At 38.7% G+C, this 23971-nt stretch overlaps 1 protein-coding gene across 1 annotated transcript in view; it reads left to right on the top strand.

The window, feature by feature from the left end:
* slit2 (slit homolog 2 (Drosophila)) overlaps positions 1-23971 on the top strand; it is a 457736-nt gene that overhangs the window by 264048 nt on the left and 169717 nt on the right. The window contains exons 6-9 of the mRNA XM_043700598.1: positions 7347-7418; positions 9693-9764; positions 11206-11369; positions 13763-13907. Of these exons, the coding sequence (XP_043556533.1) occupies positions 7347-7418; positions 9693-9764; positions 11206-11369; positions 13763-13907 (453 nt within the window). The remainder of the gene's footprint in view (positions 1-7346; positions 7419-9692; positions 9765-11205; positions 11370-13762; positions 13908-23971) is intronic.

The raw sequence follows: 23971 nt of genomic DNA, 5'->3' as shown, positions 1-23971 counted from the left end.
CCACTCCCACTCCGGCCTATCACCCTCACCTTAACCTCCTTCCACCTATCGCATTTCCAACGCCCCTCCCCCAAGTTCCTCCTCCCTACCTTTTATCTTAGCCTGCTGGACACACTTTCCTCATTCCTGAAGAAGGGCTCATGCCCGAAACATCGATTCTCCTGCTCCTTGGATGCTGCCTGACCTGCTGCGCTTTTCCAGCAACACATTTTCAGCTCTGATCTCCAGCATCTGCAGTCCTCACTTTTTCCTCTGGGTGCTACAGTTTCCTCCCACAGTCCAAGCATGTGCAGGTTAGGTGGTTTGGCCATGCTAAATTGCCCCATAGTGTCCAGGAATGTAAATGCTAGGTGGGTTAGCCATGGGAAATGTAGGATTAGGGTGTGTGTGTGGGTCAAGGTGGGATGTTATTTGGAGGGTCAGTGTGAACTTGATGGGCCAAATGGCTTGCTTCTACACTGTAGGGATTCTATGATTCAAGTGAAAACAAATTGCATTTGAATCCTGCCAAATCGGTAATAATGCTTCTTTGAAAACATAGGATGGCAATTCCTTTCTCTTTTGTTCATTTGGTAATGCTGTTGCTATGGTGTTACAATATTTATATTTAGTAATTTCCCGTATTTCAACAAGTGCCTAGTAAGTATCAGGAATAAGATTCCTTTGCTTCTCCTTCCCCAAGACATACTTAAGAAGTTATAGATTGAGACACAGGAGCGTAAGCCTCTTGTGTTAAATAGAGAGAGATATTTTAAAGGCTAATTTAGAAAATTTACTTTAGTCAGTACCTATGAGGTATGAGTGAAATATTTTGCAAGAAATAGAATGATGGTAGCGGTGCATTTAGCTAATTCAAACTCAGCTTTTGGCTTATACTGAGTGTTTCACTGCAATGCTACTTTTCAGACACTTATTTCACTATCAGCACATACATTTCTGAAGCCTTATTTTGTCTTTTAATCCATGATCAAACTAGTGCTTTATTGAAAGTGTGGTTATTGAATATGACAACAGTAGATGGGTTTATTATAATACCTTAAGTTATAACCAAAATAACTTAAGTTAATTATTTTCTCTTTTGGCTTTTTGTATTTCCTTGGCGCATTGTCTTTGCTCTAGTGAAGTGCAACGGTTCTTCCTTGTTAAAGATGTATGTGGCCTAAAGCATTCAGGTTCCCAGCTCATCCCCTTTTTGAGGATCACTGAAAGAGGATGAAAAATCTCCTTGTTGCCAATAACTTACTTCCACGTTTGCCCTAGAGATTTTCTGATAACATTCTGTAAGAGTCTTACATGAATGAACATGAATGAAGTGTATGACATTTTTTGTCACAGATACCTTTTCCCTTTCGACTAAACAAATGTGCCTCTTTCAGCACCACCACACTGGCAAGTTCATATTTAATGTTTCTCGAGCTCATGAAGCCTACTTCCTTGTCAGCACCTGGTCTTTGCTTCCCTCATGTCACCTCCCATCTGGTTTGTACAATTCTACAAGAGCACATTCTTTTAATTGACAGACCAATTGTTAAACTCACAGTTTACTTATCTTATAATCTAGGCATCATTTATTTTCACTTTTGGCAATTTGATCATATCATTTGTGTTTTCACTGCCTTTCATTGTCTCACTTGTTATTGAAACTCAATAGAGGAAATGAGGGCTTCTGTTCACAGTTAGAAATGAAGCAGTTCAGTATTAAACCAAAGCAGGACCCAGGTTTGAACATGATACTTAAGCCCCATTTATTTTAAACTGCATAGTCACATCAATGTCAGAAAACTTCCTCACTCTTACCTTTAGGATCACAATGCTAACATTTCAGTCTTCACTCTTCCACCATTTGCCATAAATCATTCTTGCTCAAGGATAGACATTCTGCATGCTTCATCATTACCTTGATGAGAGATACCAGAATAAGACCTGTGAAGAAAAGTATAATTAAATGTTAAGAAATAAAGATAAGGAAAATCTGAAAAGGCGGAGATCATTTCTGATGAACTAATTTTAGAAATGCAGCAGTAATTATTTTCCTTCGAGCAGCCTGCTTAAGTACTGAGGTAGGAGAGATGATTTAAGAGTGGGGCGGGAGCTGTATCAGCACTGATTCATACAGTGCCCGCTCAGGAAAATGAGATAAATACCAAGATGCAATTCAGCCTTCTTGAAATTAACCCACAGACTGCATTAGGCAAATTTGATGGTATTATGAGATTTTCCAATTTGTCAAGTAACAATTTCTCTTTTGTGTTTTGTCAGGAGTCCAGTTTGCGCCATCATAGTAATTTCAATTGCCTTGATAAATTAAGCTTGAGGTTAAAGAATAATGTTATAGATAGCTCTTATAACATAAAATATAAAAAAGCTATTAGCCAAATGATTAATAAAGATGCGTTTTAAAAGAATCAAGCTCTTTAAAATTAGATACCAATCTCTCACCTTGAGAAAGAGACAAGAAATTAAAGGATGCTTCAGAAAATGATGGGACAGTCTTAATTCTGGTTATTTTCTAATATTGATTCGAATGTGTTTGAAGGTTATTGGGAATATGCTACCAGGCAGTTCAGAACCTGCCTCTCAGGCAGAAGGTTGGAATCCATCAGAAAAACTATTGGCAACTTTCTCTTTGGCTGTTTCATCCTCATTCTTCCTTTCACCTTCTTTCTTATACACACACATATCTCTCTCTCATCCTCTGCTTGCTCTCTTTCTTCCTTTCATTTAATTTAATAGAATGAAACTCTTCCAAGATCTGTCAGAGGAATGTAAGTTTTCCAAGCAAATTATCCTTTCCAAGAGCGGCACAGTGGCTCAGTGGTTAGCTCTTCTGCCTCATAGCGCCAGGGACCTGGGTTTGATTCCAGCCTCGGGCAACTGTCCATGTGGAGTTTGCACATTCTCCCAATGTGTGCGTGGGTTTCCTCCGGGTGCTCTGGTTTCCCCCCACAGTCCAAAGATGTGCAGGTGAGGTGAATTGGCCATGCTAAATTACCCATAGCGTTCAGGGATGTATAGGTTAGGTGCATTAGTCAGGGGTAAATGTAGAATAATAGGGTAGGGGAATGGTTTTGGGTGGGATAGTCTTCAGAGGGTCAGTTTAGACTTGTTGGGCTGAAGGGCCTGTTTCCATACTCTAGGGATTCTAAGAGGGTAAAGTTGAAAATCCATTCCAGTCTGACCTAGATTGCCCTGTTTTGTCATTTCTCTCTGTTGGCATAAGGAATGACGAAGCATGATTGACTAAAGAGATCCATTTGTGAAGCAGTGTTTGGGTACCCTGGATGTGGATGGATTGCAGCACCACAAAGCTCTGTTCATTTAATTTACCCGAAGCTGCAATTTACTCTTCAATAAATCTTACTTAGTACCTCAGAATGTTCATTTAAAGTGCCTGCATTAAAATGACTTGAAAACAAAATTCAGGAAAAAACAGATTGTCTGATATAACATGAGAAGCTGGACCAATCATGGAGTGGGTACTGTGCAGTTGCACAGGGAAAATGTCAAGGTTTAATGGATTAATTATGTGAACGAGTTTCATGATACTGGCATGCATCCTTTGAATCATGTTATGCTGTGGTCTACTGAAAGTATTTAACATGAGAAGTGAAAAAAAGAGGGCAAGGATTAGAAAGAGACTATTTAAGAGTAAAATCAGGAAGCATTTCCACATCAAGTGCAGTGAATGTTGAGAGCTGATCATTTAAAATCATACGGTTACTGTATCAGTTAACTGCAGAGTGATCTATATGTGAGAAACAGAAAAGAAAATAACTTTAAGAAGGAAACCATACATATAATTCCAATCCTGGCAATGAAGAATTCTGTGGATGATACCAAATTTGTTACCAATTGCACCAATATGCATCAGCCTTTAAAATTCAGTGATATGATATTCTTATATATTATTCTTATATTCTTATAGCTACCATGTCACTATCACCCAGTTAGCACTATCATGGAAGTTATAGTTCACCCCTAAGCTCACAAATAAAAAATGCTTTCTTCATTTGTATTGCATGAGCAATTCCTGCAGTTTTGCTAAATTGGATTTATTGCAAATGACAATATTTGACTCTTGCTGAACCCTGTGATGTCAGCTTCTGAAATTGGTAACAGAAGTTGGCAGGGCTCAATTCAAGACGTCAGTAGTTCTGTTGAACTGCTCTTGACAAAGTAACTTAGTGATTCCAAGTGACCAAGTTAGAAGTTCCAGTAAATGAAATGAAATCAATTTAAAATATCAAAAGCTGATTGAAGTACCTTCATGACATTTTTTTCCAAAGTAGCACTTTTTTCCAAAGTGTGTCAAAGTCATGACCTTCATAAAAAAAAGTTTCCCTATGAATGATGCCATTATAAACTCAGAAAGATATAATTCCAATGCCTTAGCAGGTGAATGTATGGGGTTGATGCAGAACTAAGCCTGACTGATGAGAAAGATTCAGCTTCATGGAGATATGCAGCACTGAACCAGACCTTTCGGTCCAACTCATCCATGCTGACCAGATATCCTCACCTAATCTAATCCCATTTGCCAGCACTTGGCCTATATCCCTCTACACCCTTCCTATTCATATACCCATCCATGTGCCTTTTAAATGCTGTAATTATACCAGCCTCCACCACTTCCTCTGGCAACTCATTCCATAGGTCCCTTTTAAATCTTTCCCTTTCACCCTAAACCTATGCCCTCTAGTTCTGGAGTCCCCCACCCCAGGGAAAAGACCTTGTCTTTTTACCTTATCCAGTTCCTCGTGATCTTATAAACCTCTAGAAGGTCACCCCTCAGCCTCTGATGCTCCAGGGAAAACAGCCCCAGCCTATTCAGCCTCTCCCTATAGCTCAAACCCTCCAACCCTGGCAACATCCTTGTAAATCTTTTCTGAACCCTTTCAAGTTTCACAACATGCTCCCTGTAGGAGGGAGACCAGAATTGCACGCAATATTCCAAGAATGTCCTAACTAATGTACTGTAAAGCTGCAACATGACCTCCCAACTCCTATACTCAATGCTCTGACCAATAAAGGAAAGCATACCAAATACCTTCTTCACTATCTTATGTACCTGCAGCCTCACTTTCAAGGGTCTATGAACTTGCACTCCAAGATCTCTTTGTTCAGTAACACTCCCCAGGACCTTACCATTAAGTGTGAAGTCCTGCTCTGATTTGCCTTTCCAAAATGCAGCACGTCGCACTTAACTAAATTAAAGTCCATCTGTCATTCCTCAGCCCATCTGATTAGTTGAGATCGAAGTGGCGCAGGTATAAATGATCGGAGCCCTGGGTTAGGTTGGGTGAAATCAGCTATCATTCCCGAACCTGATAGCTCTTCAGCAACCACTGTGTAAATGTGTAAAGCTGTGGGTATTGAATGAGGCCAATGATTCACAGAACTAGCTCTGATGGTCTCCTATATTTAGCATGGTAATGCTTATTATGTTGTTCATGGATGTAACCAAAGGCATCTATCACAAATCACAAGGAACTTGGGACAAAACTTGTTTGAAACATTGGTTGGTCTCAACTGGAGTACTGCATCTAGTTCTGAGGGCACTTCACTGCAGGGAAGATGTTAAGGGCTAAGAGAGAGCACAGACAATATTCACAAAAATGGTTTCAGGGTGGAGAAATTTTAGTTAAATAGCTAGTTTGCATTAATCGAAACTGTTTTCCTTGGACAAGAGAAGACTTGATAAAAGTATTCAAAATCAAAAGACACCTGGATAGAGTAGAGAGAGTAAGAGGGAGAAACTGTTCCCATTGGTGGAAGGCTTGAGAACCACAGAGCATACATTTATGATTAGGACACAAGGAAGTTGCAATATGAGGAAAACTATTATCACACAGTGAGTGGTTAGGATCTGGCATTGCTGTCTGCAAATTTGGTGGAGACACGGTCAATTGAGGGAATTGGATTAATATCTGAAAAGGATGATTGTGCAGACGACTGGGGAAAAGCAAGGGGAGTGGCGCAAGGTGAATTGTTCCTTCAGTGAACCAGCACAGGTATGAGGTACTTCGTGTAAAACTACGATTCTGTGATTCCACAGCATCCTTGAGAAAAGAAATAATTGCAAAAAGAAAAGCACAGGAAGGTCATTTTTTTGTGAAAACTGAACGTAATTCTGTAACTTGGTTCACGAATTCCTAATCGAAAAGGCAGAATGTGACGAGAAGCATAGCATTTTTGAGCCTAGCCAGATTATTGAACCATGCGGATCTTTTTCTCAGGTCTTCACTGTTGGCTTTCATTCCCTATTTCAAACTTTCATCTATCAAGCGCCCTTGGATTCAAAAATTAAATCTATTATTTTGGATTTAAACCACTCAATGTTATGCCCTTTAAAGACCAAAGGGCAGTTTAATTGGAGAGTAATCCTTCTTCCTTCAACATATTTATCTGTGTGCACTTACATATTCAGAAAAGGAAAGGTATCTTCCAAAACACTTGAAGCTCATGGGAGCTTGCCATTTAGTAGCTTCAAAAAAGCAGGAAGCAAGAGTCCACCAGAAGTGACACATGTTGCCTAAGCCATAAGGAGCATCAAAGGTCAATATCCATCACCACCTTCATTTAAGTGAAGAAAATTATGTTGATTTTCTTTGCCCAAGAAGATTAGTTTATTAAAAGATCTCAAAAAGATTGTCTTTTTTCCCCTTTCCATTCTGTGTTTGATCATGAATTTAACTACAGAGAAAATTCGATTTTACCTGTTTTGTTTCTTTGTTGACATTTGATGCTGTCCAGTCTTAGAAGATTGTTAAGAAAACTGCAGTTTGAATGGAAGAAAGTGCTGGTCTTTGAGGAGGTTGGTGGAATTAGCATGCAGCTGGGTTCCTCTGATAAATGGATTCACTTAGGTCACCGAGGAGAACAGTGTGACATTAAGTGATTTACAGTCCTTTCTCTTTAATGAAATTGTTTCAGTGAGATGATGCTGAAAGCTTTTAATGGATAGCTTTCCTTGATGTAATGAAATTGTATTCCGTCGGCATTTAATATAAGGTGCAGTTATTATTTATTGGAGCTTTCCAGAGCCTCAGTTGCTTGCACCTAGTCTGAGGAAAGACAAACATTTTCAAGTGGATAATACAGGGAGATAAATAAATATCAAACAGCAAAGTATTTAAGAAAGGATGGGTATGAGTGTGTATGATGGTGTATGTATTTGAGCAACAGAGGGAGCGAGAGGAAAAGATTAATAGAGATAAAGATGGAGCACCTGTAAGAGTATTCATACAACAGGCCTGGTTGCAGAAAAGCCTTAAGGGAGGCTTTGTAGTACATAACACTGCTAATATTCTGCTTCTCTAAGTTTATCCTCCTAATCTATTTAACAGGCAACTGGATTACAACCAGATCAGCTGCATTGAGGATGGAGCGTTCAGGGCTCTGCGTGACCTGGAAGTGCTGTGAGTACTGCTTCAATTTGTCCCTAAAGGGCAGTCCTTTGCTTAGGGATTATCCGTGCATTAGTTCCTCTCAAAGTTGCACACCTTGCAGGGAAAAAAAAAGCCCTCTGTGTTAGTCTGTGAGCTAGTGAACAGTTGCAGTGGATGTTAGATCAGGTTTTGTTCTATGCGTTGGAATCTGCAAAGACATTTTCATCATTATTGGAACACGTACCTGTGAGTATACATGTGTACAAGATGACACCATCAAAGATTAAACCTGACAGCTACAGCTTTTCAAGAAAGCTTGTTTTTACTTGTGTGTGCGACCATGGGACAAGCTGGATCACTCATTGAGACTTCAATCACCTCTTCGAGGTGCCCCAGAAATCTTCACAACAGTCTGATGCTCGTTCTAAAATAAGTATTAAATAAAGTCTCAGCTGCAGTGCCTAACATCAGGAATAATTTACAGCTAACTGCTAAGAAGGTATGTAGTGGAAAAGCTTTCCCCCCTTAATGTAGTAGTTGAGTCTGGTCAAGAGAAAAGCAAAGCCTTGGAGAATTTGGAGCACTTAGCACATTCTTGACATTTTTGGCCTTGGGACTCTATTCTTTACATTCTTCAGACATTTCTAGATATGTCAGGCAGCAAGGAATGGGTTCCACTTTTAACAAACATGGTGATCACCAGATGTTCTAATCAAAGGCTGGCTCCACTATGATAGAAAGGGAGGGAGTTGCACACTGAGTAACTGCTTGGATTTTTGGATCAACTTGATTCTTAGCTCTGTTTGGAAAGATTGAGACCAGTACTTAGTTTCAGTAGCTGTTAGAGATCAAGCCAATTAATGTTAGAGCTCTTACTGCAGGGAAGCTCTTGTCAGGAAATTACACGTATCAACTAACCCCAACCTACTTGGCTTTCAAGCAGCTGATTTACAGCATGCAGTTAAAATGTCTGCTGCTTCTGCTGGGGGGAAGGGGTGGTTTGCATTCGCTGTGGTTGTTAAAAGACTAGGATTTATTTTCAACAGGCTGATCCTAATGTAGTTGTCACAATGTTACTGCTATAGAAGCAACATTCAAAAACACTGTCTTTATCGCAATTGACTTATTGTCTTTTTAAACTGCAGCTAAGCTTTCTCTCTGGGAAACTATTGGTTTCCATGATAACCAGTCAAAGGAACTGACACCGGTTTTCAATCTCTTATGTCAGCAAATCAACTATAAAATGGCAACTCTGTATTATCCTTGCAGAAAACAGTAACTCTAATTACTTTAGTGACATAAACTGTAAACTGCATTGCTTAAAAAAGCTCTTCACTTTGTACAGGTATGCTTTTGTCATTCACATTCTACCTTGATCTTATGATTGTAAGCATTGTGCAAAAGTACTTTTTGTAATTGATTGTTAATGGATGAGGTCAACAGTTAACAAAGCTTAAATGGAGAGAAAATGCAAAGAGAAGGAGGTTGGATTATTTCTGGCCTTCCAGGACTATTTCCATCTGTAGGTACATTTTCCTAAAGGAACTAGAAATAAAGCTGCTTCAACTAAATGGTTGTTTACTGAGCTGTGCTTGAAGTTCTGTTGAGCAGATACTGTCCATGCATTGAGCAGATCCCTGATTTATCTTATTGAAGTAAAAATACCAGGGCTGTTTATTGTGAGTGCAACAATGAATAAACCACCATCCAAACGTCTCTTTGCGAAGTTTACAAGTAACTGTGTTTCTGACAAAGAGACACATGGTAGTCATAATCAAAAAATAATATTTAGTGAAAATAGCAATGATTTCCACCGATTATAAAGTAAATTGTGTGTGTTTCCTTAACATGACTATAAACTATGGAAAAGAAATGGATAACAATATACGTCCTCAGAAAGTAACATTTCAATCCAGCTGGTTCATAGTTCAGTCAAGGGAAGCAAGCATTGATTGAAAGGAAAGAGCTGCTATCAGCATTTCAAAGTGATATACAGTGGAATACACAAGGGTTGTCAGTGTTGGTTGCTCCCCTCTTCCTCCTTTTCAAAGCTCACATTTCCATTCTGTTATGAAGCATGCAGTCGTGAATAATGATCTTACATCAAAAACTCGGACTTCTCCACAGAAGAAGTGGTCTGTTTATAGCTCTTTGAACTTCCCACAGAAAGAGAATACATTTATTCCTTCACATCATTAGTCAGAGACTCACAGCTACATCGACAGCAAAAAGCAATTAAAATTAAAAACGACGAGATTGATAACCTTGGAAAAATCTTGTATTTTATTTATTTTTGTTTTGCAGTACCCTTAACAATAACAACATTTCCCGACTCTCAGTGGCAAGCTTCAACCACATGCCCAGACTTAGAACCTTGTAAGTAAAACTGAAAAGAGCGACTGCTAAGCAACCTAAGTTGTGTTATATTGTTGAGCCACAATTGCAGCAATACTATCTGAACTGGTGCAATTTCAGTGAAGCAATATGGTGAAATAATGACAAGATTCCAAAACCTATATTAAAGTGCACAATTTGGAACTCTTTTGTTATGTTTCATATTCTTGATGATTGCTTCTCAAAGAATATTTAGCATAACAAATGTTAGGACATTTGTTAGAGGCAAATTAGAATTGTAGCAGATTACATGCCATACCAGAGAGATTTGCTTTCCTCTTTTGTTTCTCATTTTTACTTTGACAAAAGCAAACCATGTTGCAGCAAGCCCATGTACTGGAATTGTCATATTCCAAAGTACAGTATCTAATTAAAAGTGTCTGCCTAACCAGTAATCTCCTGAATGGAAAATTAGAATGCTGGATGACATTCTGAGTTTCAATATCCATTAGAGCATATTTTGTTAGGATTGAATACTTTGACTAAAAGGTTCTGATGAAATGACATTACACAGTCGATGCAGCATTCGAGACAGCATCTTGATTTATAGCTTTTGTCATCCTTTATTTTACTTTGAGGAACATGAAAGCCAGTCTGAAGTAATTTGCCTAATTTAGAGGATACATTTGTCTGATATTTTATTAATGGCAAGGTGCTTTTTGCTTGTTGGATGGGAGCCATGTTCTTGTGAAGGTCCTGTCAGGAAAAGTAGCTCATTTAATTCTTCTGCACACTGCCATTTGCGTCTTTTAATTTTAGAGATTGCTTTGAGCGCAGGTCCCAAAGGGCCAAAATCTGATAATCCTTTTTCTGTGATTAAACAAGAAAGGAGTAAATCAGAAAAAAAAATGATATGAAAGGAGTGTTTTATATTGAGTTACTTTCTGTCTTGTTCAGCAGAAAATGAATGTCATCCGCTAAAAGGATTTTGAAGGCAGTTTTTATAGAGACTAATAATGGCAAGACTTATTGATATTTTTAATTGGGAGCCAAAGCTTCTATTAGCATTAATTTTCTTGCTGACAGTACGCTACCACTGTCGTGCAATTTGCTTTTTTTGTCTTTTGGTTGGATTTAGTCTTCTGAATTCCATAATTAGGTTTCTGGCTTTTAGGTGTTTGCTGAGCTCGTAATCCAGTCAAGGGGGGATACTTCGAATTGATTTTGTGACAACTGAGCCAACTTATATTAATTCATTAATCTGTAGTTAAAAGGCTGCTGTAATACAAATGTTGCTTAAAAAAAATTTGGAAGTATTGAAAGTGGTTCTGTCAGGGATCCTTAAATTTACAGATGAGATTTAAAGGATTGATTCCTCATTTGCTGTCGTTATTACGCAAACCATGGATCTATGAAATTGTGCTGCACACCCTTCTTCATTCATTTCAATGTGTTAACTTTGTTCCTTGCTTTTATATTCCAGCCGACTCCATTCAAACAACCTGTACTGCGACTGCCATTTAGCATGGCTTGCTGATTGGCTGCGGCAGCGCCCTCGGGTTGGGCTGTACACTCAGTGCACAGGGCCTGGGCACCTGAGGGGCCATAATGTTGCAGAAGTGCAAAAGAAGGAGTTTATTTGCTCTGGTAAGTGGCTAAAGAGGAAATATATTTTAAAATTGATAAAAGCACATGCATGTATTGCACTAAATTGTTTTTAAAAAAGCAGACTTCATTTTTAAGGTAAAGTTGCCTCTGTGGAAAGCTTAGGTGCATGCCATCTTCAGAAATAGTAAAAGTATTAAGGGCTTGAATTACTTAAGTGCTCTGTAATGTGCAAAATCATTTGAGTTTTTACTATACTGTCTTGAATTTGAAATCATCAAACTATTCATTTCAAATGAGTTTGTAACATATGCATGCTTTTTCTCATTCCTGATAGTAAGTTAAATGAATGTAATAAATAATAAGATATTTAGTTCTGACCTGTTCACTAATGAATCAATGTTTCCAAACTAATGACCGAGGAGCTGAGATCTTGCAGAATATTTCAACAACTGTCATTGCGAACTGTTTATGATTGTTTTTATTCATAATGTTTTCTTGAAAAGAAATACGAAAGATATTGGGCAGACAATTGCAGCGATGTCTCTCGGTGTGAAGCCTGTTGGCAAAATCTTGTTGCTTTTCACTTCTAAGATCTTTGAGTCTTTACCTGATGGGGATGTAAGAGAAAGGGGGTCTGAATTATAGTTGCAATCCTTTCAGTTCACTAATAGATCAGGAAAGATTAGCAGGTAACATTCCTGGTGATGTTACAAATGATCCTTCAGCAGCTTAATTAGACGTTGTCTTCATTCAGGAAACTAGATGTGAAATCTTTTTGTTTCCTTGCACAGAATCACAGTCCACTTGTATGATATTCTTTGAACAATCATCTCGAGTACCAGATTATTTTCCTCTTATTTTTTATCAAGCCTAAAGATACTATGTTAAAGCGCTTTTAAGGTCAGGTATTGAACTTGAAGCCTCCAAGAAACATTTGTCATTCTTCAGCAATTTTGAAAGAACTGAGTGCATTATATTAATCTCAATGCGTTTTATCATTTTTTTCCATGCTTACCAGATGAGAATAAAGGCAAGTTTACTTTTGTTTGTATTTTACTAATTGTTAGATATTGGTAGCATTGTGAGATGGTTAAGAATTGCCATCTGATATCTAGAATTCTATCTAGTTGTAGAGCATTTTGTAACAATCCCCTTGGGTCAATTTTTAAGTCTTGCATGTGTCAAATAATTGGGTTTGTTTTCTTCATTGTCGGCACTGTCACACAATTTTTGTTCTTTCATAAAACTGAAAAATGTAAATAATGGATGATGCATTTGGTAAATTGAATGGAGACAATCCAATGGAGGTGACTGGGTCGATGTTCTAATCCATGAGCATAAAGTGTTCTTTTCAGCATCTGAACCTGAGAGTTATTAATTCCATTCTGCTTCATTGAGAACTATCATTATGTAAGAGGATGCATTTTTGTTGCATTTAAAAATATTGCATTTCATTGTATCAGAAGATGTTCCTGAATCAGTGCTGAGATAAATTGAATAAAATGTTTAGCCGCTGACAGTTATATCAGCTATTTTCATTATCTTCCACTTGGTATCAGTTTCCCAGGTGTAGCCCCAAATATTTCACACCAACCCACAAGCTTGTCTGAAGTAGACAAACACCAGGTAGGACCAGATGTAAAATAATGTAAATGGGATTCTTGGAACGTTTCTACCTCAGGGTTACATGTTTTTTTTAGGTTCTAGCACATATATTCATTGACTCATCATTTTCATGCATAGTTCTTGTTGCATTCTCTGGCTGTTAGAGATGGAATTAAATTTTCAGGACTTGACATTGGGTTTTATGCTCAATTGACTTGTAAGTTTTAAGTAACAATTTCTGTTAGAGATAGTATTCATGTTGAAACATTATTTGCTAAGTAATTGTTGCATCCATTTAACCTGAGTATGTTGTTTAATCAATATGAAGTAATGTACTGGAAAAAGTAAATGTGTCTCACTGGAGTTGTTGCATTTACTTTAGTATCATCTGTTTAGCTGGATACTCTGGAGTTCTGATTAGAATGTTTCACTCACCAGCCCATTAATAATATAAAGCACAAGCTACATGTTAGAAATGTGGCCATGGTTACGGATTCATATGTTTGTCTAAGTCATGGTTAAAGCTTTCATATGCTGTTTTTATATAAGTTCTGCCTGAATAATAGGGATAACGTATACATGCCTCATAGACTGACTTGATTTTAAAGAGTAATCAGTCATTTAAGTTTTATTTGAATGTTATTGCAGTTGACCTTTCATGTCTGATTCAGCCAGTTTCACTTCTTGAGGCATTGTGAAATGATGTAATTCATTTCAAATTTGGCATGTGAATTATTTAATGTGATATAGCTCACTTTTTAGGATGGAGAAATTCATAAAAACTCCAGTTTCTGATGATGTAATTGCTCTCCTCCTTGCTCCTGTAGGTCACCAGAGTTTAACAACGCAGTCCTGCAGTGTCCATTCAAAGTCTTGTCCATCGGTCTGCACATGTAGCAACAGTATTGTGGATTGTCGTGGCAAGGGTCTGACTGAGATATCGAGCAAGCTTCCAGAGAGCATCACGGAAATGTAAGCTCTTACTTTCTTTATATCCTTTGCATTGTAATTGCCTCACAATAATCAGATGCTCAGTTAGAGCAGTAGATGCTGTTTGATTATCTGTGAAATTCAGATATATTCTATTGCACAATGAAGTAGAAAGGCCCGCTTTGGTAGAAGATTTGCTCAGTTTTATCAGAGAGGTCTGGGCTTATCCCAAAACTGAATTGTTCATAGACATAAAAATAACTTGAACTTGTAAACGAATCGTTAAAGAGATATCTATTATATAAAATGTGGGTTGGGGAAAGTGGTTTTGATGACAACTTTCGATCTTTACATCCTGGGCGATAAATCTGGTAAAGTGAATTGAAATCAACACAATAAAAATCAGATAGATTATTTAGTTGGCAGCAGGTGAATGCATTCCACTAGGTTACCGCTCAGGCATTGAAGATAGAAGCCTTCCTTTTCTAATACCTGTATCTTCTTAAGGTTACGTAATGATTGAAATTTTCAAAGTTAAAGGTGTCACACAGTGAACTACACAATAACTGGTATTTTGTATCAGCCTGATACTGCAGCATCTGACTGTAATCATTCATACTCCATTCTGACATATTTTTCAGCTTTTTTTATCATTCAATAGCTTTCACTATCAAAACATTGTGTGTGAAATATTGACGTTATTTCACAGATATGCTTCCTGCTTGCTCCTCAGAGTAAAAGTAATCCACATATCCTGGTAACACTAAGACAAAAGCAAAGTACTGCAAACGTTGAAGATCTGAGATGAAAGCAGATTCAATGCATTCCTGCTGACAAAACTTGCAGCATAGAGTGCTAGATGTTTGAATTCCTAATACCCCAGCAAGAAACCAGCAGCTCCTATTGGTGTCAGATCAAGAGTTAGAACTCTGCTGGGAGAAAGTGAGGTCTGCAGATGCTGGAGATCAAAGTTGAAACTTTATTGCTGGAACAGCACAGCAGGTCAGGCAGCATCCAGGGAACAGGAGATTCGACGTTTCGGGCACAGGCCCTTCCTGAAGAAGGGCCTGTGCCCGAAACGTCGAATCTCCTGTTCCCTGGATGCTGCCTGACCTGCTGTGCTGTTCCAGCAATAAAGTTTCAACTTAGAACTCTGCTGGCCTCAGGTGGGTGAGCCTCAGTCCACTGGTTGGAAACTGGACAGTCATCCTACAAACATTCCCTGAGCACCTCCGTTCCAGTGCTGCCTTACTGTGGATTGCTTCACGATCGGTGGCTGTGCTTTTAGTTGGTCCTGACCTAAGTCTAGAACTGTCCCACCTTCCAAACATCAAGCCCTTTGCGCTTCAACCTCTGTTTCATTCAGGTGATCCTTAAAACTTAGTTCTGTAATGAAACATCTGCCCATGTATCCAGTAATGCAGCTTGCTGTCAATTTTTGCTTATTACTGAGAATGTGAAGCTTCATGGCAGGTCTCACTATGTTAAAGGCACTCTGCAAGTGCAATTTTTTATTACCTTTCTCCAACATTCAACTAAACACATGCTTTGGGAAAATCATCTGTTTTAATGAGACAACGAGAATTACTTTCACACTGATTGCCACCATTGACCTTCCCTCCTCTGCCCCCACTTAGGGTTGAATAGAAGGATTACCATGCACCATGCAGAAGCCCCGATTCTGCTTAACTGGCTCACCCTGTGACTGTTGGGTTCTTAATTATTTTGAGACTGGCCATCCATCCCCAAGTGAGGGAAGGTCTCATCTCTATGAGCTGCTGTCAATCTCTTGCCTCAGGCAGCTCTCTTGTCCCAGTCAGGTGCAGTGGTCATTGCTGGGATTGAAAAAAGGGCTGTGATGTCAGTGAAACCCAGATGAAGGTAAGTGTGGGGTTCCATCAGCCAGCCTGCAGAGTCCCAGGAAGGGAGATGGAATCCTGAGATGGGCAAGGCGTGGGTGGAGGTGAAAGGGGTGAGTAAGAAGAGAGTGTTATGGTATTTCAATGGGCACCAAGAGCCTAAAAAATGAGGGACACCAGATTGCAAGGTTTCACAAAGCAACATGGACACTTGGCAGCAGCTATTACGACAGTGGTAGCAGGAGGATTGGTTGATGGGCAAGTGGGCTGCTTCATGCACCTTCATCACCGGTAAAAATACCAAGGTTCGCATGCTCAATTTTGTACCACCTCACACTCTTTCCCCCCTCCCTAGAGGTAACAAAGTTCTACCCATAGTGGTATCGCTCCAGCTTCAACAGATTCTGTGGGTTCAGGTGAAGAAAATCTTTCTTAGTGACTGGTATTTCCAAAAATGATCTGTTTGATACTTGGAGTTGTTAAGTGAATGCCTTGATGGTGCCATGAATAATGTTAGCGCAAGTACGGAGAGAGGTTTTGTTGGAAGCTGCAGATTTTGTGATATGAAATAATGTCATTTCTCTTACTTCATGTGCATAGTGATTGTTGTTTTGTTCATGCTGCAATAATGGAATCTTCCAGTATGACCTTATGTTACTTGATTTACAGCATACACTAATCCAGTTTTTAACAATCACAACCAAATTACAAAACCCCTTGTAATTTATGTCTGTGAGTTGAGAAGGAAATGAAGATGAGCTGTTTGAAGAGGTCAAGTAATTTAGCTTCAATAAATATGCAGACAGAACTAAAATAAATGTTTACAATGCCTCTCTTCACCAAACCTAGTCACATCTCAGAATTTTACCTGAGGGATCCAAACAGAAAATAAGATGATTAGGAAAATGTGATACATGCATTTGTTACTGATGGCCTCCTTTGAAAGAGCAGAGCCAAGCGCAAACAGCTTGACAGAAAAATGAAAGGCATAATTAGATTTTCTTTCACCGAGGCTCAGAGAATTCCCTCCTCTTTTAGTTTTAAATAGTGCATAAAGGATACCTGGTTAAAATTCTTCTCAGATGTTCTCTCTAAGGTTATGACTAATAAAGAAGTTGGTTGAATAGAGTCTGTAAATCCATCTAAATCACTTTGAAAAATAATGAAGGTCCCTGAATCCTCCTTGTCTCCTAGCATTTCCTGTTTTGGTGCCTGTTTGACCTTGTATAACCCCGTTGTAAACCTCAGTCAAATACAATGACATATATGGATAGCTGTCATTCATTGGTTCATGAAAGTGATTCTATTATTAAATAGGCTGTTCAGAAAATTGACTTAAATATTGAAATTATTTATTTCAGAGTACAGAGGCTTTCATAGCATGGCTGTAATAAATAGGATGTAATAAACCCCACACCTCCACTCACACATCCCTAATATACAGGTTTCAAATAGCTTCTTGTTACAGGGTTTGGAACCTGCACTCACAAAGTCTGAGTGGTTCACAATGATGAGTATTATAGAGGGAGGCCATTCTGCCAATCCAATGTATCCATCCACTATATCCCGACCCCACCCCTCATAGCATCTTGAATTACTCTAGTGCTTTTGTTTCAGCTGACCAGCTTGGAAAATGATTCCAGAATTTGATTAGTGTTTGTGAAGAATGTCAGTTTTGAACCTCTGTTTTACCAGTTCTATCTTTTGCTCCTTATTTGGCTTTAAGGGCTGAATTTGTCTCACTTGAAATAATGCACAGGGTTAACTTTTCTATTCCACTTTGTATCTGATGCTTCCATAAGGCATCTTCTGTCATTTGCTTTATTTGAAGGATGAACAGACTGCATTTTTTTTAATCTTTCCCCAGAATTTAAGTCTCAGGAACTGGCTTTATTGTTTTCTGCAGTTCTTCCAGGGCCCAGATGTTTTCCTGAGTCCTGGTGACAGAATTGAATGCAGTATTCAGGGGGCATGTTGGCCTGGGCACTATACAGCTTCAGCATCATGTCCTCAGTTTCCTCTGCATATACTGTATACCATTCCTACTCTGGGAACAGAATATTTAACAGAAATTTGAGTATGGAGGTCAACCAGATCAAGTAATTTTCTATCCAGTCAAACCCTTGCATCTGAATTCTTAATGGAAAGTAATAGAAATATATACGTGTAAAATCTGGCACAATACCTCTTTATTCTGATTTCTGCTTTATCATGACCATATTTCAGATTTCTTTCGGCATTTTCCCATATGGGTTAATTGATCCTGTGGAAGACCAAAAAGGGAATAGCGCTGATGATGTTATGCTGTCCCTGCTAATGTTAGAAAGATAAAACTATTTTCCTGACATTATTAAATACCTGTGTCAAACCAAACTAATAGCTTGATTTTGGTAATGAACACAGTGGTGCAGAAGTTGTGAAGCGATTTCGGACTATGACCAGCAGTTTGAGGGTAAAATGTTATGTCCAAATTTGTTGTAATATCTCTCATCCTCGAGTCCTGTCTGATACTCTTGCAGCTCTAGATTCAGAAGTTTCCCGTATCATACAGTGGTTTGCTTGTATATTCCTCTGTCCTAAGAAAATCACTGCATGGCATTTCTACAGTAGGAGATTGCACCTCTATGTCACGAAGCTGTACTTTCAGCTCGGAGGTTATAATAAATTCCCACTGCCATTTAACAATCTGCCTTCACTTTGCTCACACATGTTTTTGCAATTTACTGTGCAGAATGGCTGGCAGAACGTGAACAAGTTGTTAGTTTGCGGTATGACATGTACAGATGTTGGTCATACACAGGTCTAAAACTGACACTGTACTTAATCTATTATATGGAACTCTGAGATCCAAAACATGGAAATGTTCAAGCTTAGACATGATATGATTTATAAGATTTACCAAAATGATAAAAACAAGTCTGTGTGGTAAGAATTTACAGAAAATAAATTTCCTGCATTTTTCTGCATTTGCAGTGAACAGTGCGTAATCGTATTATGAGTGTTTTACTGCAATGAGCTATCAAATACAAACACTTCTGTCCTTTCTGATGTGATTCCAATGTTGACATGGTGAAGAAGGCTTACTTTTAGTGGAGTCTGATGCTGTCTGAAAATCCACTGTGAACTTGACTTATAACGTCAAACCCGATGTTGATCTGAGTTCACTTCATTCCAATTGACTGAATCTTTTTGTTCAAGAAATATAATGACCTAGCTGATTTGTCAACATCACAGCATCCTACTTCATTCCTTCAGAGTAACTTATCTCCATTACAATGAAATGTTCATGATCATTAAAACTTGAAATTTATATAGGACATCAAACTTCTTCCTGACCACAAAGAATCTTTTATTCCAACACCAGAAATTCTACCAAACTGACATCCCAAGATTTACTTTTGTTCTTCCGAAAATAAATAGTCGTGAGTTTAGCACCAGCCATCTTGTTAGTCTCTGGTATTGAAGCATTCCTATACTTGGCCAACATTCCCACCTCAACTTTTTTTTAAATTAATTCACAGGATTGAGAGTGTCACTGACTAGGTCAGCATTTATTGTCCATTCTTAATTGAGTTTAGTTACTTAATTAAGAATCAACCACATTACTATGGGTCTGGAGTTACATATCGTCCAGACCAGCTAAGGATGGCAGTTTCCTTCCCTAAAGAACATTGCTGAATCAAATGGGTTTTTCCAACAAAAGATTCAAGTTCATCATTAGACACTTTTTTTGTAATTGAATACAAATCCCACAGTCTGCTGTGGCAGGATCTCAGCCCAGGTCCCCAGATCATTATCTGGGCCTCTGGATTATCAGTCCAGCAATAATACCACTAGGCCTTTGCCTCCCTTTTTGTGACTCTACCTTGCATCCTCTTGCACTATTCGCCCAAGCTACCCAATTTGTCCTCTACTGTCATCCTCTTCTTCATAGAATCTTGGAATGGAAGGGGATATTTGGCCCATTGTACCTGCATCAGTACTTTGAAAGAGTTTTCAATTAGTCCTACACACTTGGTCTTACCACACAGTCCAAAAATATTTTCATTTTACATGTGTATCCAGGTTCCTTTTGAAAAATATTATTGAAACCACTTCAACCACCCTTTCATCCAGTCTCTTCTGGATCTTAACAATTTGCTGCAGATTATCTTCAGTTTCCCACAACTGCTGTTTCTAATTACCTTAAATCTGTGCCCGCTGGTCGTGTCTTTCTTCCTGCTTGTGAATCGACTATTATCAAATTTACTAATTGTGATGTTTTTTTCAATATCTTCCACTCTTAGTTACTTGTATTGGTCTATTATTGTGAAATGAACATGTTATGGGATTCTGGACTGAAACTCACACATGGAGCCTTTACTGTAAAATGAAAATAGGAAATGCTGGAAACAGTCATGTCAGTAATCATCTATGTGGAGAACTAACAAGTTGAAATCACAGATAAAATCCTTCATGAAAATGGAATAAAAAACCAGGAATGAAACACACACATGTAAACAAGCTCATCCGTACAAACACACATAGTTAACACATAATCACCCTTACTCAACTACACAGATGAATGCCTACTCTCAAGCATGTACCCATTTGGAGTACTGTGTCCAGTTTTGGTCCCCACACCTCAGGAAGGACATACTGGCACTGCGGAGATATTTCTTCAGCCAGAGAGTGGTGGGCCTGTGGTATTCATTGCCACGGAGTGCAGTGGAAGCCGGGATGCTAAATGTCTTCAAGGCCGAGATTGATAGATTCTTGTTGTCTCGGGGAATTAAGGGCTACGGGGAGAACGCTGGTAAGTGGAGCTGAAATGCGCATCAGCCATGATTGAATGGCGGAGTGGACTTGATGGGCCGAATGGCCTTACTTCCACTCCTATGTCTTATGGTCTTATGGTCTTATGTACCTACATCTACATTTGCACACATACACCAAGAAATAGAATAACTTAAAAGAAGAACAGGAGCTGATTGAATGGCTGACATAAATATAACAGAAGACGATAGATAGAAATGTAACAAAATAAATTTGCCTTAATCCTCTTCTTTCCTGTTTCCTATCTCTGTCAGTGTTACTGCTTTCATCTTAGCAATTTATGGAAATTGTGCTCACACTGCTAAAATATATTACAAATGCCAGCTTCTTCAGGCATATTCAAGATATTGGTATCAATATACTTCAAGAAAATCAATATTGAAAGCAACATTTTAACGTCATGCAATTATGCTTCTTACCTGATATGGGTTAGTAATATTTTATAAAATATAAAATACCTGAAGAACTGAGCACAATAGCAAGTAGAAATCATCTATATGGACTTCAGTAAGGTGTTCAACAAAGTTGCACATGATAGACTGGTTAGCAAGGTTATATCTCATGGAATAAAGGCAGAGCTAACCATTTGGACTTGAAGATAGAAGACAGAAGGTGGTGATGAAGGGTTGCTTTTCAGACTGCAGGCCTGTGACCAGTGGTGTGCCACAAGGATCGGTGCTGGGTACACTATTTTCCATCATTTATATAAATGATTTGGATGTGAGCATAAGAGGTATAGTTAGTAAGTTTTCAGATGACACCAAATTGGAGGTGTAGTGGAGAGTAAAGAAGGTTACCTCAGAATACAATGAGATCTTGATTAGATGGGTCACTGGGTTGAGGAGTGGCAAATGGCGTTTAATTCAGATAAATGTGAGATGTTGCATTTTGGAAAGGCAAATCAGAGGAGAACTTATCCGCTTAATAGTGTTGCTGAACAAAGAGACTTGGAGTGCAGGTTCATAGCTCCTTGAAAGTGGAGTCGCAGTTAGATAGGATAGTAAAGAAGGCGTTTGGTATGGTTTCTTTTACTGAACAGAGCACTGAGTACAGGATTTAGGAGGTCATGTTGTGGCTGTACAGTCCATTGGTTAGACAAGCTTTGGAATACTGTGTGCAAATCTGGTCTCCTGGCTATAGGAAGGATGTTGTGAAATTTGAAAGGGTTGAGAAAAGATTTACAAGAATATTGTCAGGAATGGAGGGTTTGAGCTATAGGGAGAGGTTGAATAGGCTGAGGCTCTTTTCCCTGGAGCGTTGAAGGCTGAGGGGTGACCTTATAGTGGTTCATAATATCATGAAGGGCATGGATAAAGTAAATAGACAAGGTCTTTTCCCCAGGATAGGGAGTCCAGAACTAGAGGGGATAGGTTTAGGGTGAGACAGAAAAGATTTAAAAGGGACCTAAGGGGAAAATATTTCACGCAAAAGGTGTTGCACGGTGAAATGAGCTGCTAGAGAAAATGGCTGAAGCTGGTACAATTACAACATTTAAAAGGCATCTGTATGGGTGTATGAATAGGAAGAGTTTCAAGGGATATGGGCCAAGTGCTGGCAAATGGGACTAGATTAGGATAGGATATCGGATCGGCATGGACGAGTTGGACCAAAGGGTCTGTTTCCGTGCTGTACATCTCTATGACTCTATGAAATCAGAATAAAAGAAAAGACAAACTTACATTTCCATAGTGATTTTATGACCACTGGACATCACAAAGCACTCTACGGAGAGTGAAATCCTATTGAAATAAAAACAGGAAATGTTGAAAATACTCATCAGATCTGACAGCATCTGTTGAGAGAGAAACAGACTTAAGGGTTTGACTCAAGTATGACTCTTATACAGTAGTTTTGAAGTATAGTCATTGTTGTAACATAGGAAATACTGCAAGCTTCCACAAACATCAAAGAAAAATGATCATGTAATCTGTTACTTGAGAGATGAATATTGACCAGGAGACATGGGATAACCATCTACCCACTGAGAATACCAACATGCTCAATTTAAACTCTCATCCAAAAGAAGTGCACAACTCCTGAAATGTCAAACCTTTTTTTTGTCTGGAGGTCCTGGTCTTGAACCTATACTCAATGGAATCAGAGGAAATATTACTACCGTCTGAGCCACTGTTGTCAGTAGAGTTTTAAGCTTTTGATTTACTACGTGATTAGTTCCTGCTCTTGGCCAAAAGCACTCAGAACTGAAGTAGGGCACTCAAAGTGGAAAGCCTGCGGATGAGCAGAAGGATTATCTACACACCTCATGACCTAATAAAGAGGCAGCCTAATGAGTTATCTTGTCCATGCCAGCTAATGGTTTCTGTTTCATAAACCATCTCAAACTGTCATCCATTCTCTGTACAATAAGATGTGCTTGGAACAGACTCAAAGCTTAAGCTGAAATGATCGATTGTTGAAATAATGTCCAATAAAGTAGAGTACATGCAAGGCAGACCTGGAAATGTGTTTTGCCAGCAGAACGCAATCTGTACATTTTTATCGTAAATACTTCTTCCCAGATTGGTCTGGCAGCTAATTTAATTCTGTGGCAAATTAATAAACCTGTTTGCAGCTATTCAGTGGATTTCAGGAAACTGACTAATATCATTTAGGATTGATGTTTTCCAGATGCTTTACATGCAGGCATTGAAATTAAATCAAAAACTTTTTCACAAAAGTAAGTATAAAAGTGCAGGAATATAAAAGTCTTTGGTGGAGAATGATCCTTAAATGTGCATTTGTCAGTGGAAATCAGACACGTTCCTTAGCCCTCATTCAGTTTGCAAGATCTGAAATTGGATCGAACAATGTTTACATCTGAAGCTGTCTTCAGGTTGTTAAAATCTCATGTAAATTTCCATCACATCCTGGTACCAGTTAATGCAGCTTTAAGTGAATCCAGCTGCAAATGGGAACCTGGCAGTGCTGTCAGAGGTTTCCTCTCATTGTGAAACTTTGCTAGTGTGCGTATGGTTCACACATTAAATAATCCAGTCAAGGCGTATCCAAATAAACACATCCAAATGCCATGAACAGATTTTCAGTTCTATTTGTGTGCAAAGAATTCTGTATGGGTGGAAACTGGTTCTGGCCCATTTCGAGCCTGAAATAAACAGTGTGTGGAGCAGGTGTAGTGGAGATCCTCCCTCAGCATATTGTCAGAGTTCTGGGAATGCACATAGCACCCTATGGGCTCTCCCACATCACCCGAAGACCAGCCAGGAAACCCTGTTGGTGAATTTGCTACTTTCTGGGCTGTGCTTCCAGTAGGGTTATTTGGACCTGATGTGACAATGTTTGTGTATATAAGAAACATCAGTAAACATCACTAATATTATAATGAAAGATGTTCATTTAGCTTCTAATGTATACTATGCTACAGGCACTTCAGCGCCTGGGATAATATTAAGCTATTCAGTTACAACAGTGAAG

This window comes from Chiloscyllium plagiosum, chromosome 1, assembly GCF_004010195.1.
Source record: "Chiloscyllium plagiosum isolate BGI_BamShark_2017 chromosome 1, ASM401019v2, whole genome shotgun sequence".
NCBI lineage: Eukaryota > Metazoa > Chordata > Chondrichthyes > Orectolobiformes > Hemiscylliidae > Chiloscyllium > Chiloscyllium plagiosum.
Note: the sequence above shows the minus strand (reverse complement) of the source record. Positions and strands in the feature narration are given on the sequence as shown.